The sequence below is a fragment of the Carcharodon carcharias genome, chromosome 1, assembly GCF_017639515.1.
Source record: "Carcharodon carcharias isolate sCarCar2 chromosome 1, sCarCar2.pri, whole genome shotgun sequence".
Taxonomy (NCBI): Eukaryota; Metazoa; Chordata; class Chondrichthyes; order Lamniformes; family Lamnidae; genus Carcharodon; species Carcharodon carcharias.
This window is the reverse complement of record NC_054467.1, coordinates 258535441-258550380: the sequence shown is the minus strand read 5'-3', so window position 1 is coordinate 258550380 and position 14940 is coordinate 258535441. Positions and strand designations below refer to the sequence as shown.

The window sequence follows — 14940 nt, the reverse complement described above, 5'->3', positions numbered from 1 at the left end:
TTGCAGGTGGTGGTGTTTCTGTGCATCTGCTGCCCTTGCCCTCCAAGGTGGTAGACGTTGCGGGTTTGGAAGATGCTGCTGAAGGATCCTTAGTGAGTTGCTCCAGTGTATCTTGTAGATGGTACACGCTGCTGCAGATTATGTCTCTGCAGTGGGTATCAAATCTATGTCCATCCGATTCAGAGAATGGTACAATGCTTTTGGCGGGAGCGAAACAAGGAGACTTTGGGATGCACAATGTTCAAAATTCTGACTCTGCCTGATGTCAGATAATGGGACAAACAACAGGAGATGTTTGTGGAGGAGAGTATAGCAGTGGAGAGATAGAATTAAATGCCATCAGCATATGTAGGGAAGTTGAATAAATAAAACGTTATACTGATAAGATTAGATGAAGAGGGATGGGAAGACATCCATGTGGAGCATAAACAGGAGCACTGACCAGTTAGGGCAAATGGTCAGTTTCGGAGCTATAAGCTCTGTGTAATTCTACTTAAAATGCCATTTGTTGTTGAACTAACTATTTTAAACACATTCTTATATTTTTCATTTTTTTAGGCTCAGCCTGTGAGGCTGACAGAAGGTTCTTCAAAATAAGACAAGGTCTGCAGTAAAAACATAAAATTCCTTTAATCATTCCCCAGTGTATTCTGTAAAGTGTAAACATGGGTGTGTTTTGTAACCTTAAGGCTAGGATTTGGAAAGGCAACTGAGGAAACATAGGATGTGCTGAAGGTCAGCACTTAACAGCAATAAAAATACTGCCATTGGCTTAAGAGTGGTGTAACTGTGTCTACTTGATGAGGTACAGGAACTAGCTCATCACAAAACTAACATGCGTGCTGAATGTTTTGCATAAGTGACCGAACCATTGCTCTCTAGGCTGTGGTCACAAATTCAACCCCAGTGCAATTGGTCACCCAATTCCGCCTGCTCCACTTTTGGCAATGGATAGCACAGCAGGACTAACTGTGTCAGCAATATCAACAGTGCTACCATGCAGCACTTGCTTAGCAATACTCTGCTCACTCACGCTCAGTTTGGGTTTCATTAGGGCCACTCAGAGCATTACAGCCTTTGTCTAGACAGGGACATAAGAGCTGAACTCCCAAGGTGAGGTGTGAGTGACTGCCCTTGACATCAAGGCAGCATTTGACCAAGTGTGGCATCAAGGAGCCTAACAAAACTGGAGTCAATGGGGATCAGGGGGAAAACTCTCCACTGGTTGGAGTCATACCTAACACAAAGGAAGATTGTGGTTGTTGAAGGTCAATCATCTCAATTCCAGGACATCACTGCAGGAGTTCCTCAGGGTAGTGTTCTAGGTCCAAACTTTTTCAGCTGCTTCATCAATGCCATTTCCAGCAGGAGAGAATCTAACCATCACCCCTTGATATTCAATGGCATTACCATTGCTGAATCCCCCGCTATCAATATCCTGGGGGTTAACCATTGACCAGAAATTGAACTGGACTAGCCATATAAATACTGTGACTACAATGACAGGTCAAAAGCTAGGAAACCACACAATGCGCCTCCTGACTCCCCAAAGCCTGTCCACCATCCACAAGGCACAAATCAGGAGTGTGATGGAATACTCCCCACTTGCCTGGATGAGTGCAGCTCCAACAACACTCAAGAGGTTCGACACCATCCAGGACAAAATAGCCCATCCACAAACATTCACTCCTTCCACCAACAAAGCACAGTGTGTACCATCTACAAGATGTACTGCAGGAATTCACCAAGGCTCCTTTGGCAGCACCTTCCAAATCCACGACCACTACCACCTAGAAGGGCAAGGGCAGCAGATACTTGGGGACACCACCACCTGCAAGTTCCCCTCCAAGCCACTCACGATCTTCACTTGGAAATATATCGGCATTCCTTCACTGTTGCTTGGTCAAAATCCTGGAACTCCTTCCCTAAAAGCATTATGGGTGTACCTATACCACATGGACTGCAGCGGTTCAAGAAGGCAGCTCACCACCACCTTCTCAAGAGTAATTGGAGATGAGCGATAAATGCTGGCCCAGCCAAGCGACGCCCACATCCCGTGAATGAATTTTTTAAAAAAGCCTTATTTATAAAGCTATTAGTGCACAGCTATTAATAAAAAATGAAAAACAAGATCGAAAAGACAATGTATTGTGCTGCAATGATTTTTATATATAGTCAAAGTGAACATAGCTAAAAAAAAATTGTTCAACCTTGCATATTAATGACTGGATGAGAAACTTCAGAAAAATTTTGCCAATTAATCTGGCCTGAAATACCTATTGGCTCAAATGAGCTGAAAAAGGATGGCGCTTTAGCAACATGTCCACTTTTGATGACCATACAGGAACAGAGGAGTTAGAATAGTTTGAAGAAACAAAGCTAAAGGCAATTAGAGCACAAGAGGCAATTGAAGCTAACAACTTATTCCATTTATTTAGGTTCATGCGCAGAACCCAGTCAGAGCTCTGTTAATCTGATTTGTTCTTTGTTATTAAACTTCTGTGCTCCATGTAAAACGAGGGGGCAATCTCCTTTGTGGGTACTTTAACCACCACCACTTGCATTAGATAAAAACAAAAAAACTGCGGATGCTGGAAATCCAAAACAAAAACAGAATTACCTGGAAAAACTCAGCAGGTCTGGCAGCATCGGCGGAGAAGAAAAGAGATGACGTTTCGAGTCCTCATGACCCTTCGACAGAACTTGAGTTCGAGTCCAGGAAAGAACTGAAATATAAGCTGGTTTAAGGTGTGTGTGTGGGGGGTGGAGAGACAGAGAGGTGGAGGGGGGGGGGGTGCGGTTGTAGGGACAAACAAGCAGTGATAGAAGCAGAAGCATTACAATAGTGAGGCATGAATAACTTATGCAAACCAAGAAAAGCAGCTGCAGAGCTTCTAGCTCTGCTGCCTCAGATGAATATAAGGGCATCACCTGGCAAGACAGTATGCCGAATATGGCAGTACACCAGCATGCAGGGATCCCCAGCACGTTTTCCCTCTTTAGTCAGCGGCGACTCTGTTGTCTGGGTAACGTGAGCCAAATGGATGATGGCCACATCCCCAAAGACATGCTTTATGGCGAGCTTGCTATCTGCACGATACAGGGACACTTCAATTTGTCCAGAATCAGAGTTGATACATGGGAAGTCCTTGCTGCTGACCAGAGTAACTGGAAACAACAGTCAGGAAGGGCGTGGAAACAGCGAAGGAGAAAAGAAATGAACAGATAGTGGGAAAGAGCCCGCTGGAAGGAAAAAAAAACATCGGTCAACCTCAGGCCAACGCTATGCATCTGTGCTGGCTGTGAAAGGGACTGCCACTGACAATTGGCCTCTACAGCCACAAAAGACAATGTTCAATACAAAAGTGACTTATACCCTGGGCGCAGTCCATCATCTCCTGAGATGGACAGATGGCAATACTTGCATTTAAAAGTACCTTTAATGCAGTAAAGTGTCCCAAGTAGCATAATTGGACAAAGTTTGACAATGAAGGAGGTAACAGGGCAGATGATCAAAAGCTTGGTCAAAGATGTAAGTTTTAAGAAGCATTGAAAATGGAAAAAAAGGGAGGCAGAGAGGTTCAGAGAGGGAATTCCAATGCTCAAAGCCCACAGAGTGGGCACAGCTGCCAATGGTGGAACAACAACTTATCTTAAATAATACCCTTAATGGAATAAAACATTCCAAAGCATTTTGCAAGTATTATCAAACAAAATCTATTACTGAGCCACAGGAGGAGATACTGGACCACATGAGCCAAAAAAAACATTCACCTGAATTGACTGGCAGGGTGTAATGACCATTCACTGCACTGGGCTGGTGCATTGTTTTTTCACATTTTCCTTACACTATTCCATCATAGTTCTCACTATCAGCAGCGAATGGCTAGACATTGCCAAACACAGGTTGCAAATATTGAACCAGGTGACATTTATTGCAAAAAAGTTAACACCCCAAAGTGAGTTATTCCTGTGTTTCATTCATTATTTTTAAGTCTATGTGCCTGGGACTTGACAAGGTCACATTTATGCTCATCCCTTGTTATAGAACAAAGAACAAAGAAAAGTACAGCACAGGAACAGGCCCTTCGGCCCTCCAAGCCTGCGCCGATCATATTGCCCGTCAAACTAAAACATTTTGCACTTCCAGGGTCCGTATCCCTCTATTCCCATCCTATTCATGTATTTGTCAAGCTGCCTCTTAAACACCACTATCGTACCTGCTTCCACCACCTCCTCTGGCAGCGAATTCCAGACACTCATTACCCTCTGCGTAAAAAACTTGCCCCGCACATCTCCTCTAAAGTTTTCTCCTCTCACCTTAAATCTACGTCCCCTAGTAATTGACTCATCCACCCTGGGAAAAGCTTCTATCTACTCTGTCCATGCCACTCATAATTTTGTAAACTTCTATCAAGTCGCCCCTCAATCTCCGTCGCTCTAGTGAGAACAATCAGAGTTTCTCCAATCTCTCCTCATAGCTAATAACCTCCCGACCAGGCAGCATCCTGGTAAATCTCCTCTGCACCCTCAGCAACGCCTCCATATCCTTCTGGTAATGTGGTGACCAGAATTGCACGCAATATTCCAAGTGTAGCCTAACCAAGGTACTATACAGCTGCAGCATGACTTCCCAGCTTTTATACTCAATATCCCTGCCGATGAAGGCAAGCATGCCATATGCCTTCCTGACTACCTTAGCCACCTGCGTTGCCGCTTTCAGTGACCTATGGACCTGTACACCCAGATCCCTCTGCCCGTCGATGCATTTAAGGGTTCTGCCATTTACTGTTTAATTTCTACCTGTATTAGACCTTCCAAAATGCATTACCTCACATTTGTCCAAATTAAAACCCATCTGCCATTTCTCTGCCCAAGTCTCCAACCGATCTAGATCCCGTTGTATCCTATGACAATCCTCTTCACTATCTGCAACTCCTTCAACCTTAGTGTAGTCTGCAAACTTACTAATTAGCCCAGTTACATTTTCCTCCAAATCATTTACTTATACTACAAACAGCAAAGGTCCCAGTACTGATCCCTGTGGAACACCACTAGTCACAGCTCTCCATTCAGAAAAGCACCCTTCCACTGCTACCCTCTGTCTTCTATGACTAAGCCAATTCTGTATCCATCTTGCCAGCTCACCTCTGATCCCATGCAACTTTACTTTCTGTATCAGTCTGCCATGAGGGATCTTGTCAAAGGCCTTACTGAAATCCATGTATATAACATCCACTGTCCTTCCATCGTCGATCAGCTTTGTCACTTACTCGAAAAATTCGATCAAGTTAGTGAGACATGACCACCCCTTCACAAAACCATGCTGCCTCTCACTAATACACCCATTTGCTTCCAAATGGTAGTAAATCCTGTCACAAAGAATCTTCTCCAATAATTTCCCTACCACTGTCGTAAGGCTCACAGGCCTGTAATTTCCTGGATTATCCCTGCTACCCTTCTTAAACAATGGAACAACATTGGCCATTCTCCAGTCCTCTGGGACCTCATCCGTAGCCAGTGAAGATACAAAGATTTCTGTCCAGGCCCCAGCAATCTCCTCCCTTGCCTCCCTCAGTACTCTGGGGTATTCCCATCTGGCCCTGGGGACTTATCCACCTTAATATTCTTCAAGATGCCTAACACCTCCTCTTTTTTGATCTCAACATGATCCAGGCTATCTACACACTCTTCCCTAGACAAATCGACCACCAAGTCCTTCTCTTTGGTGAATACTGATGAGAAGTACTCATAGTATCTCTCCCATTTCTTCTGGCTCCACACACAGATTCCCACCTCTGTCCCTGAGTGGGCCTACCCTTTCCCTGGCTACCCTCTTCCTTTTTACACATGTATAAAAGGCCCTGGGATTTTCCTTAATCCTGGTTGCCAATGACTTTTCATGACCCCCTTTAGCCCTCCTGACTCCTTGCTTAAGTTTCTTCCTATTTTCTTTATATTCTCCACGTGCTTCATCAGTTCCCAGCCTTCTAGCCCTTACAAATGCTTCCCTTTTCTTTTTGACTAATCTCACAATATCCTTCGTTATCCAAGGTTCCTGAAACTTGCCATACTTATCCTTCATTCTAGCAGGAACATGCCAGTCCTGAATTCTTATCAACTGACGTTTGAAAGCCCCCCACATGTCAGTTGTTGATTTGCACTCAAACATCCGCCTCCAGTCTAGATTTCTCAGGTCCTGCCTAATATTGTTATAATTAGCCTTCCCCCAATTTAGCACCTTAACCTGAGGACTCCTGTTATGCTTATCCTTACCTTGAAACTTACTGAATTATGGACACTTTTCCCAAAATGCTCCCCTACTGAAATTTCGATCACCTAGCCAGGTTCACTCCCTAATACCAGGTCCAATATTGCTCCTTCCCCAGTTGGACTATCTACATGAGTGACTATACCGCTGAGTGGCTTGGCTTGCTCGGCCACTTCAGAGGCATTAAGAGTTTACTACATCTATGGACTGGATCAAATGCATTCGGGCCAGGTAGGGTGACAGGACCCCTTCCATCAGGAACTTCAATGATCGTTTATTATTATTACAATCCTATGTTAAATTTTAGAAGTAACACATTAGCTGTAAAGCACTTTGGGATGTTCGAAGGTAATGGAAGATACTCTAAAAATGCAAGTCCTTCTTTCCCTTTGCTCTGGTACTAACTCACAAATTACCAAATTTAGTAAATTCAACTTCATAACTTACCATGTTGAAATTTGAACTCAGTTATTAGTCTGGTACCATAACTATTGAACTGGTTTATAATCACCTCCTCAAACTCCTCTCATGGTTCTCCTTCACCACTACATAAGTTTTAAAAATTTGCATTATGCTCATGCCCTTGCATCTTTTCCAAGGTTTTGCTCTTTAGCCTCTTCATTAATTATTGTTTTAATAATTGTGACCACAGCTGTTGCTGCTCTTTGCACCCATTCAAACGATTCACTACTAGCAAAGTTAAAGCACAGCAGAAATATAATTTTCAATGAGGAAAGCTAGACAATATACTATATATGTGATCTGAAGCATCTAAAGCATCTTCACAGTGACAGTCTTGGCTCAGTGGGGAGCACTCTCATGTTCACATCTGAAGGTTGTCAGTTCAAGCCCCACTTTCAGAGCACATAATCCCAGACAACATTTCTAGTCTGTTCACAAGCTTGATGTAATATTTGCCCCTGAGGAGCTTCTGACCACATATTCACAACATCACTAAGACCACCTATTTTCACTTCTGTAACATTGCCCGAATTTGCCTCATCTCAGCCCAGCTGATGTTGAAACCCTCATCCATGTCTTCATGACCTCTAGACTTGACTATTCCAATTCTGGTTGGTTTACCACTTTCTACCCTCCATAAACTTGAGATCATGTAAAACTCTGCTGCCCATATCTTAACTTGCATCAAGTCCTGTTCCCCTATTACCTGTGCTCACTGGCCTACATTGGCTTCCAGTCAAGTAATTATTTTAAGGTTCTCATGCTTGCTTTCAAATCCCTCCATGGCCTTGCCCCTCCTTATCTCTGTGATCTCCTCCAGCCCCTCCAACATATCTGCACTCCACTAATTCTGGCCTTCTGTGCATTTCCAGTTATTATCGCTCCACCATAGGTGGCCATGCTTTCAGTTGCCTGGGCCCCAAGCTCGAATTCCATCCCCTGAAAGTAAGAAACTTGAAAGAATTAAGGAACACTTGCATTCCTACAGCAACACTGACAACCTTGGGATGTCCCAAAAACGCTTTACAGCCAATGAAGTATTTTGAAACACGGGCAACACAGTATCATAGGAAATACAGTAGCCAATTTGGAAAGAGCACAATCCCATGAGCCTCCACCAAATAATCTGCTTTAGCATGTTGATTGGCAGATAAATGGTGGCCAAAACAATGAACTTCTTAAGGGTGGAGCTTGAAGAATCAAAACTGATTCAAAGACTAGCCAAGGGTGGCACATGCTGGCCCTACATTTGCTGCAGAGGAGAGCACAGTTCACTCCACACTCCCTCCTTCTTTCTGTGCCAAACTTTGCTTTTTTAAAAATGTATTCTTCCAGAAGATGTGGGCTTCGCTGGCTAGGCCAGCATTTATTGCTCATCCCTAATTGCCCTCGGGAAGGAGGTGATGAGCAACTTTCTTGAACTCCTGCAATCCACGTGGTGTAGGTACACCCACAGTGCTGTTAGAAGGGAGCTCCAGGATTTTGAGCCAGCGACAGTGAAGGAATGGTGGTACGCAAGTCAGCATGATGAGTGGTTTGGAGGGGAACTTCCAGGCGGGGGTGTTCCCATACATCTGTTGCCCTTGTCCCTCTAGATGGTAGAGGTTGCACATTTGGATGATGCTGTCTAAGGAGCCTTGGTGACTGGCTGCAGTGAATCTTGTCCGTGGTACACACTGCTGCCACTGTGTGTCAGTGTTGGAGGAAATGAATATTAAAGATGGTGCCAATCAAGTGGGCTGATTTGTCCTGTCACTGAAAGCACACAAGCAGGTGCAATGAGCAATTAGGAAGACTAATGTTAAGTTAGCCTTTATCGCAAGAGGATTTGAGTGCAGGAGTAACACAGTTTTGGTCCCCTTACCTTAGGAAGGTTATTATTGTCATAGAGTGTCAACAGTTCACCAGACTTGTTCCCGGGATGATGGGACTGTCCTATGAAGAGAAATTGGGGAAACTGGGCCTCTATTCTCTAGGGTTTTGAAAAATGAGAGGTGATCTCATTGAAACCTACAAAATACTTGAAGGGATAGACAGGGTAGATACAGACAGGATGTCTACCCTGGATGGAGAGCCTAGAACCAGGGGACAGAACTTCAAAATAAGGGGGAAGTCACTAGGACCGAGATGAGGAGAATTTTTTCTTTTTACTCAGAGGGTTGTGAATCTTTGGAATTCTCCACCCCAGAGGGCTGTGGAAGCTCAGTCATTGAACATGTTTAAAGCAGAGATTGACAGATTTTCAAATACCAATCCAATAAAGGGATATGAGGATAGTGTGGGGAAAAAGGCATTGAACTGAATGATTTCAGCCACGATTGCACTGAATGGCAGAGCAGGCTCGATGGGCTGAATACCCTCATCATATGTTCCTACGTAAAAACAGAATATGCTGGAAAAGCTCAGTCGGTGTAGCAGCATCCGTGGAGAGAGAAACAGAGTTAACGTTTCGAGTCCGTATGACTCTTCTTCAGAGCTCTGAAGAAGGGTCACACGGACTCTAAACGTTAACTCTGTTTCTCTCTCCGCAGACGCTGTCAGACCCGCTGAGTTTTTCCAGCATTTTCTGTTTCCGTTTCAGATTTCCAGCATCCGCGGTATTTTGCTTTCGTCTCTACGTGCCTTTGTCGTGGATGGTGTGGGAGCTGCACTCATTCAGGCGAGTGGGGAGTATTCCACCACACTCCTGACTTGTGGCTCGTCGACGGTGGACGGGGCTTTGGGGGAGTCAGGAGGGGAGTCCCTCGTGGCAGGATTCCCAGCCTCTGACCTGCTCCTGTCGCCATCCCTCTCCGCTGACGCTGCCGGGCCTGCTGAGGGTTTTCCAGCTATTTTTATTTCGGATTTCCAGATTTTTTTTTTGCTTTTGTATGGATATGGCCAATCCAGTTTCAGTTTCTGATCAATAGTAACCCCACCCCCCCAGGATGTTGATAGTGGGGGAATGTGAAGGGGCACTGGTTAGATTCTCTCTTGTTGGGAGATGGTCAGTGTCTCTCACTTGTGTGGCGCCAACAGCTACTTCCTGGCTCAAGCTAGGTTGGCTATGCCCCTTTAAGTGAGTGGGGGGGGGGGGGGGGGGGGGAGGGGGAACGCGGCACTGTAATATAAGTGCCCCTTTAATGATGGACAGGCAGAGTAGCCAATGACGCGCTCAGAAAGGGAAGGAGCCGGGTCCGATCAGTGGCGCTCACCCAATCGGAGAAGGGGAACGGGAGCCGCTCCCCCCCCCCCACCCCCGCGCTGGGCGTGGCTGGGCACGGCGGTTAATTTTTGAAGGGTGCTTGCGCGACTCCCGCCCCCCCCCACCCGCCCCAAAGTCTCGGGGGGGAGGGTAATGGCCGTGAGGAGAGAGAGAGAGCGATTTTAAAACGACACTGAACCGACCGCACCGAACCTCAGGCAACTTTACCTGATCGAAGCGTGGCTTTCCCAGCGCAAACGGAGGGTAGTTCCCCCCTGCTGCTGCTGCCATTCCAACAGGTAACTCCGCGCTTTAAATCATTAATCTTTAAATAGTTTCCCCGGCTCCTCCCAGTTTGAGGGCTGGCCCGGCCCCGTTTTCTCTCGGCTGGAGGAGGGAGGAGGGGGGGGGGTGGGGCCAACGCGACACCGGAAGTTGTATGCCGTGTGAAGGACGGAAGGACTACATTTCCCGTCGTGCTCGGAGCTGGGCGGGGGCGGGTCTCAACCGGGGTTACCGCACCTGCGCATGAAAACACCGCCACGAAAGAATAACCCGGTCGTATCAGGCGCGGGTGGCCAGCTATCCCCAGGTTTATATCCTGGGCCTGGAATTGCCAAAACGTCATTGGGTCCGGATTTCTTTCGATTGATAAAAGCACATTAGCTTTTTTGTTAAGGGGATTGGGGGGGAGGGGGGGACGTTTATTGCACATCCCTAATTTCCCTTGAGAAACGAGTGGCGAACCATAGGAAAATTACAGCGCAGAAGGAGGCCATTCGGCCCATCTTGTCCATGCCAGCCCGAGGACACCCAGGTGCCCTTTCTAATCCCACCTTCCTGCACCCGGCCCATAGCCCTGCAGCTTACAGCACTTAAGGTGCAGATCCAGGAACTTTTTAAAAGAGTTTAGAGTTTCTGCCTCTACCACCAACTTGGGCAGCGAATTCCAGACACCCACTACCCTCTGCGTAAAAAAGCTCTTCCTCATGTCCCCCCTACACCTTCTGCCACTTATCTTGAGTCTATGTCCCCTGGTTCTAGAATTCTCCACCAAGGGAAACAATTTTATCCTGCCCACTCTTATCTATTCCCCTCATAATTTTGAACACCTCAATCAAGTCACCTCTCAGCCTTCTTTGTTCTAAGGAAAATAACCCCAACCTATCCAATCTCTCCTCGTAGCTGCACTTTTCTAACCCTGGCAACATTCTTGTAAACCTCCTCTTCCGAGGCCCTTCAGAGCACATTTAAGAGTCAACCACATTGCTGCAGTCACATGTAGGCCAGACCAGGTAAGGGATGGCAAATTTCCCTCCCTAAAGAACATTGGAGAACCAGATAGGTTTTTACGACAATGAACAATGGTTTCATGGTCATCATTGGACTTTTTTATTTCAGATTTTTTTGCCATGGTGGGATTCGAACCCCGGGCCACCAGAGTATTACCATGGGTATCTCAATTACTAAGATAAAAGCAAAATACTATGGATGCTGGAAGTTTGAAATAAAACAAAAATTGCTGGAAAAACTCAGCAGGCCTGAAAGCATCTGTGGAGAGGAATACAGAGGTTTTACGGGGTTTCAAGTCTGTATGACTAGTCATATGGACTTGAAACGTTAACTCTGTCTTCCACTCCACATATGCTGTCAGACTTGCTGAGTTTTTCCAGCAATTCTTGTTTTTCTATCTCAATTACTAGTTCACCACCGTTTGCAGGCCCACAACCAGCCGTTGGGGAGCAAAGGGAGCACTGACCAACATTCTCCTCTGAGAGTTTGCGGCTTTGGCAAATGGGTGGTTGGAGTTGGGGGGGTCCAGGCTGCCAGTGGTGACAGTCTCGTGCCTGTGTCCATGGGCAGGATCCAGTACAGGCCTGGAGGTGGGGGAGAAGAGGTCCAAGGCAGGCCTAAGGGGAGGAGCATGAAACCCACCCATTCCCTCTCTCTCTCTCTCTCTCTCTCTCTCTCTCCCCCCCCCCCCCCCCAACCCTCCCGGTCTTTTTATTATTCATTCATGGGATGTGGCTTCACTGGCTGGGGCAGCATTTAATGCCCATCCCTAGTTGCCCTGTCTTCTTGAACCGCTGCAGTCCATGTGGCGTGGGTACAACTACAGTGCTGTTAGGAAGGGAGTTCTAGGATTTTAACTCAGCGACAGTGAAGGAACGACGATATATTTCCAAGTCAGGATGGTGAGTGACTTGGAGGGGAACTGCCAGGTGGTGGTGTTCCCATTTATCTGCTGCCCTTGTCCTTCTAGATAGCAGTGGTCGTGGGTTTGGAAGATGCCTCTATGGGGTGTCCTCCCACTTTCCATCAGCGACCTGGGGCGGAGGGTGTCGCCTGCTGCAGTCCCATACAACCATAGGTTGTGTCGGTTCACGGACTCTCAAGATGCCTGCGCCTCTTGTGAGCTTGTGGAGTCCATGGACCATGTCTACATAGGATGTTGTAGACTACACTCCCTTTCAGTTATTTAAAAAACCTTTTACAGTTGTTATGCTTGTACTTCAGTCCCACGCTCCTGATCTATGGGCGCCCGGTGCAGAGGGGGTCCCGGGAGGGAGGAAGACCTCCTCGTGAACCTGCTCCTAGGCCTGGCCAAGTTGACCATTAACAGAGCCAGGAGTGGGCGATCAAGGGCGACAGATTTCCTTCCCTAAAGGGCATTAGTGAACCAGTTTGGTTTTTACAACAATCAACAATGGTTTCATGGTCATCATCAGACTTTTAGTTCCAGATTTTCTACTGAATTCAAATTCCACCATCTGCCATGGCGGGATTCAAACCCGGGTTCCCAGACATTTCCCTGGGTCTCTGGATCACTAGTCCAGCGACAATACCACTACGCCATTACCTCCATCTTGGGTTCCCCGCGCCAGCGCTGCTGCTCCTCCCTCAACAGAGTTCAAACCCGCACTGCTGACTTCCCGCGCTGCCGACTTTGCCCACACGCTCTCCTCCCTCACACTGCCCTTCAGGAAGCAGAGGCAATGGCAGGCAAGATGGTTGCAGCCAAGAAGACAAAAAGGTCATTGGAGCCCATCAACTCCAGGCTCTAGCTGTTTATGAAAAGTGGCAAACATGTGCTGGGCTACAAACAGACTTTGAAAATGATTCGTCAAGGCAAAGCCAAGCTGGTTATTCTTGCCAACAAGTGTCCAGCCTTGAGGAAATCAGAGATTGAGCACTGTCCTATGTTAGCCAAGACTGCTGTGCATCACTACAGTGGCAAAAACATTGAACTAGGTACAGCTTGTGGTAAATATTACAGAGTATACACACTGGCTATCATTGATCCCAGTGATTCTGACATCATCAGGAGCATGCCAGAGCAAATCAGTGAGAAATGAACGGCTGTGACTCTGAAATATTTTACAAATGAAATTATTCTGTGGGGAAAAAAAAAACCACCTCCCCCGCCAGCCCCACTACTCCCTATAGCCCTGTCAACACCTCCACCCTACCACCCAGCCCCTCTGTCCCCATCAGCGTCCCCATTCAGGTGACTAAAAAGCCTGGTCATTGCTTTAAAGGGATCTTTAAAGATGGAAAGCGAGGTGGACGGTGTGGGTGTGGGGACAAGACTGTTGATGGTATGGCAATCAGTGAAGGATGTAAAATTGGGAATGGCAAGAGAACTGAATTGGGGGAGTGCAGAGGTTTTGGAAGGTTGTCGCGCTGAGGATTAAGGATGAGAATGTGAAAATCAAGATATTGAATGAGGTGGGGGGGGGGGGGCGGGTGGGGGAAAGGCAGGCAATATAGAACAGCAAGTTCAGAGAAGATGGATGAGCAGGATTTGGTTGAGTTAGTGCACGAAAAGCAAAACAGAAAAGAGACAGCAGTGCAAGGCGGTATTACCTTTTGAGCATTTCACTATGATTAGAACTGATGAAGGTTGAATGATGTGCAACATGTAAAGTCATGGATTCTGACTGACAAGTTGTGTGTTTCCTGCGGTTTTTCATGACTAGATTTGAGACAAGAGAAAGTAATGATGTATAATAACTTTTCTAGCAATTGCAGCGATGAAAAGTTCCATCCTTTTGGCAGAATTCCAACTTTTTAATTGTGGAATCTGGCCTTTGAAATGTTTCTCCAGCCTCCAGCAATGCCGTCTCTGTGGTCTTTAGTTTTGCTCTGCATTTACAGGTATCACACATTTAAAGCGTGTTCTAATCACATTTTTGTTTCGTTTTGGCATGGTTTTCTAAAAACAAACTACTACTTCACTCGCCACCTCCATTGCTGACCCTCCTACTCGCCCACGTTCTTCTGCTGACCCTCCAGCTTAACCGCCCCCATCTGCCAACCCTCCCGCTCATAGGACAAAAGGGTTCCAGAGGATTGGGGAGGGAACCAGCAAGTGGGAGGGTTGGAAGAGGCGGGAAGATGGTAAACTGGATGCTGGAAGCAGTGAGCGGGAGGTAAATAGGAACAATTAGAGGATTTTTGCACCAGTTATATTCAAGGCAGCCAGTAGGTTTGTAATGTAAACATTACAAATCAGGAACTAACCCACCTTTTTTTTTTTACATCATGTTTTTGTATTGTGACAAAATGCAAATACTTACCTTGATTTTTTAAATTAGCAGTTCGGGTTTTTTAAAGTAGCTTGGGCCTCTTTAGCATGTGCTGGCCAGGAAATGGCCGCATATGCACAGTTTGTGTTTTGGACGTTCTTCAGGCTGGGAGCCAGCCCTGCACATAAGAAAAAGAAGCAAAGAGGTGAAACGGCATTAAGCTGCAGATCAGGTGACCTGAACTGGAGTCCCAAGGAGCAGGATACAGGGCGGGGGATGGAGAGGTCCCGGGCAGGGATAAAGACAGGGATCAGAAAGAGGTCCAAAAGTAAAGTTTAAAAAGAAAGGAGCAGAGCAAGAAGCTCTGAGTTAAAGAGAGAGCTGCGAGGAGCAGAGTTGAAGGAAAGTGAGCTTGAGATAAGCCTTGAAGATCCAAGGAGGCAGCCAAAAGTTGGTGACTCCATATTGCTGGCCTTTTGGAGCAGTAGTGTTCT

The 14940-nt window shown here is 46.4% G+C and overlaps 1 protein-coding gene and 1 pseudogene across 7 annotated transcripts in view; one reads left to right on the top strand and one right to left on the bottom strand.

The window, feature by feature from the left end:
* The window catches only part of LOC121283022 (sideroflexin-5-like), a 301687-nt gene extending 291385 nt beyond the window's left edge, over positions 1-10302 (bottom strand). For 6 of the 7 annotated variants that reach the window (XR_005944171.1, XR_005944172.1, XM_041196941.1 and 3 more), the window contains exon 1: positions 10146-10294. Coding sequence is in view for 4 of the 7 variants with exons in the window: in XM_041196941.1 (XP_041052875.1) it covers positions 10146-10208 (63 nt within the window). In the remaining 3 variants the exon portion in view is untranslated. Of the gene's footprint in view, positions 1-10145 lie in introns of all 7 variants that reach the window. The other variant, XR_005944169.1, reaches the window with a different exon arrangement.
* Positions 10303-12746: 2444 nt separating this feature from the next.
* On the top strand, positions 12747-13273 carry LOC121283033 (annotated as a pseudogene).
* Positions 13274-14940: the final 1667 nt, after the last annotated feature.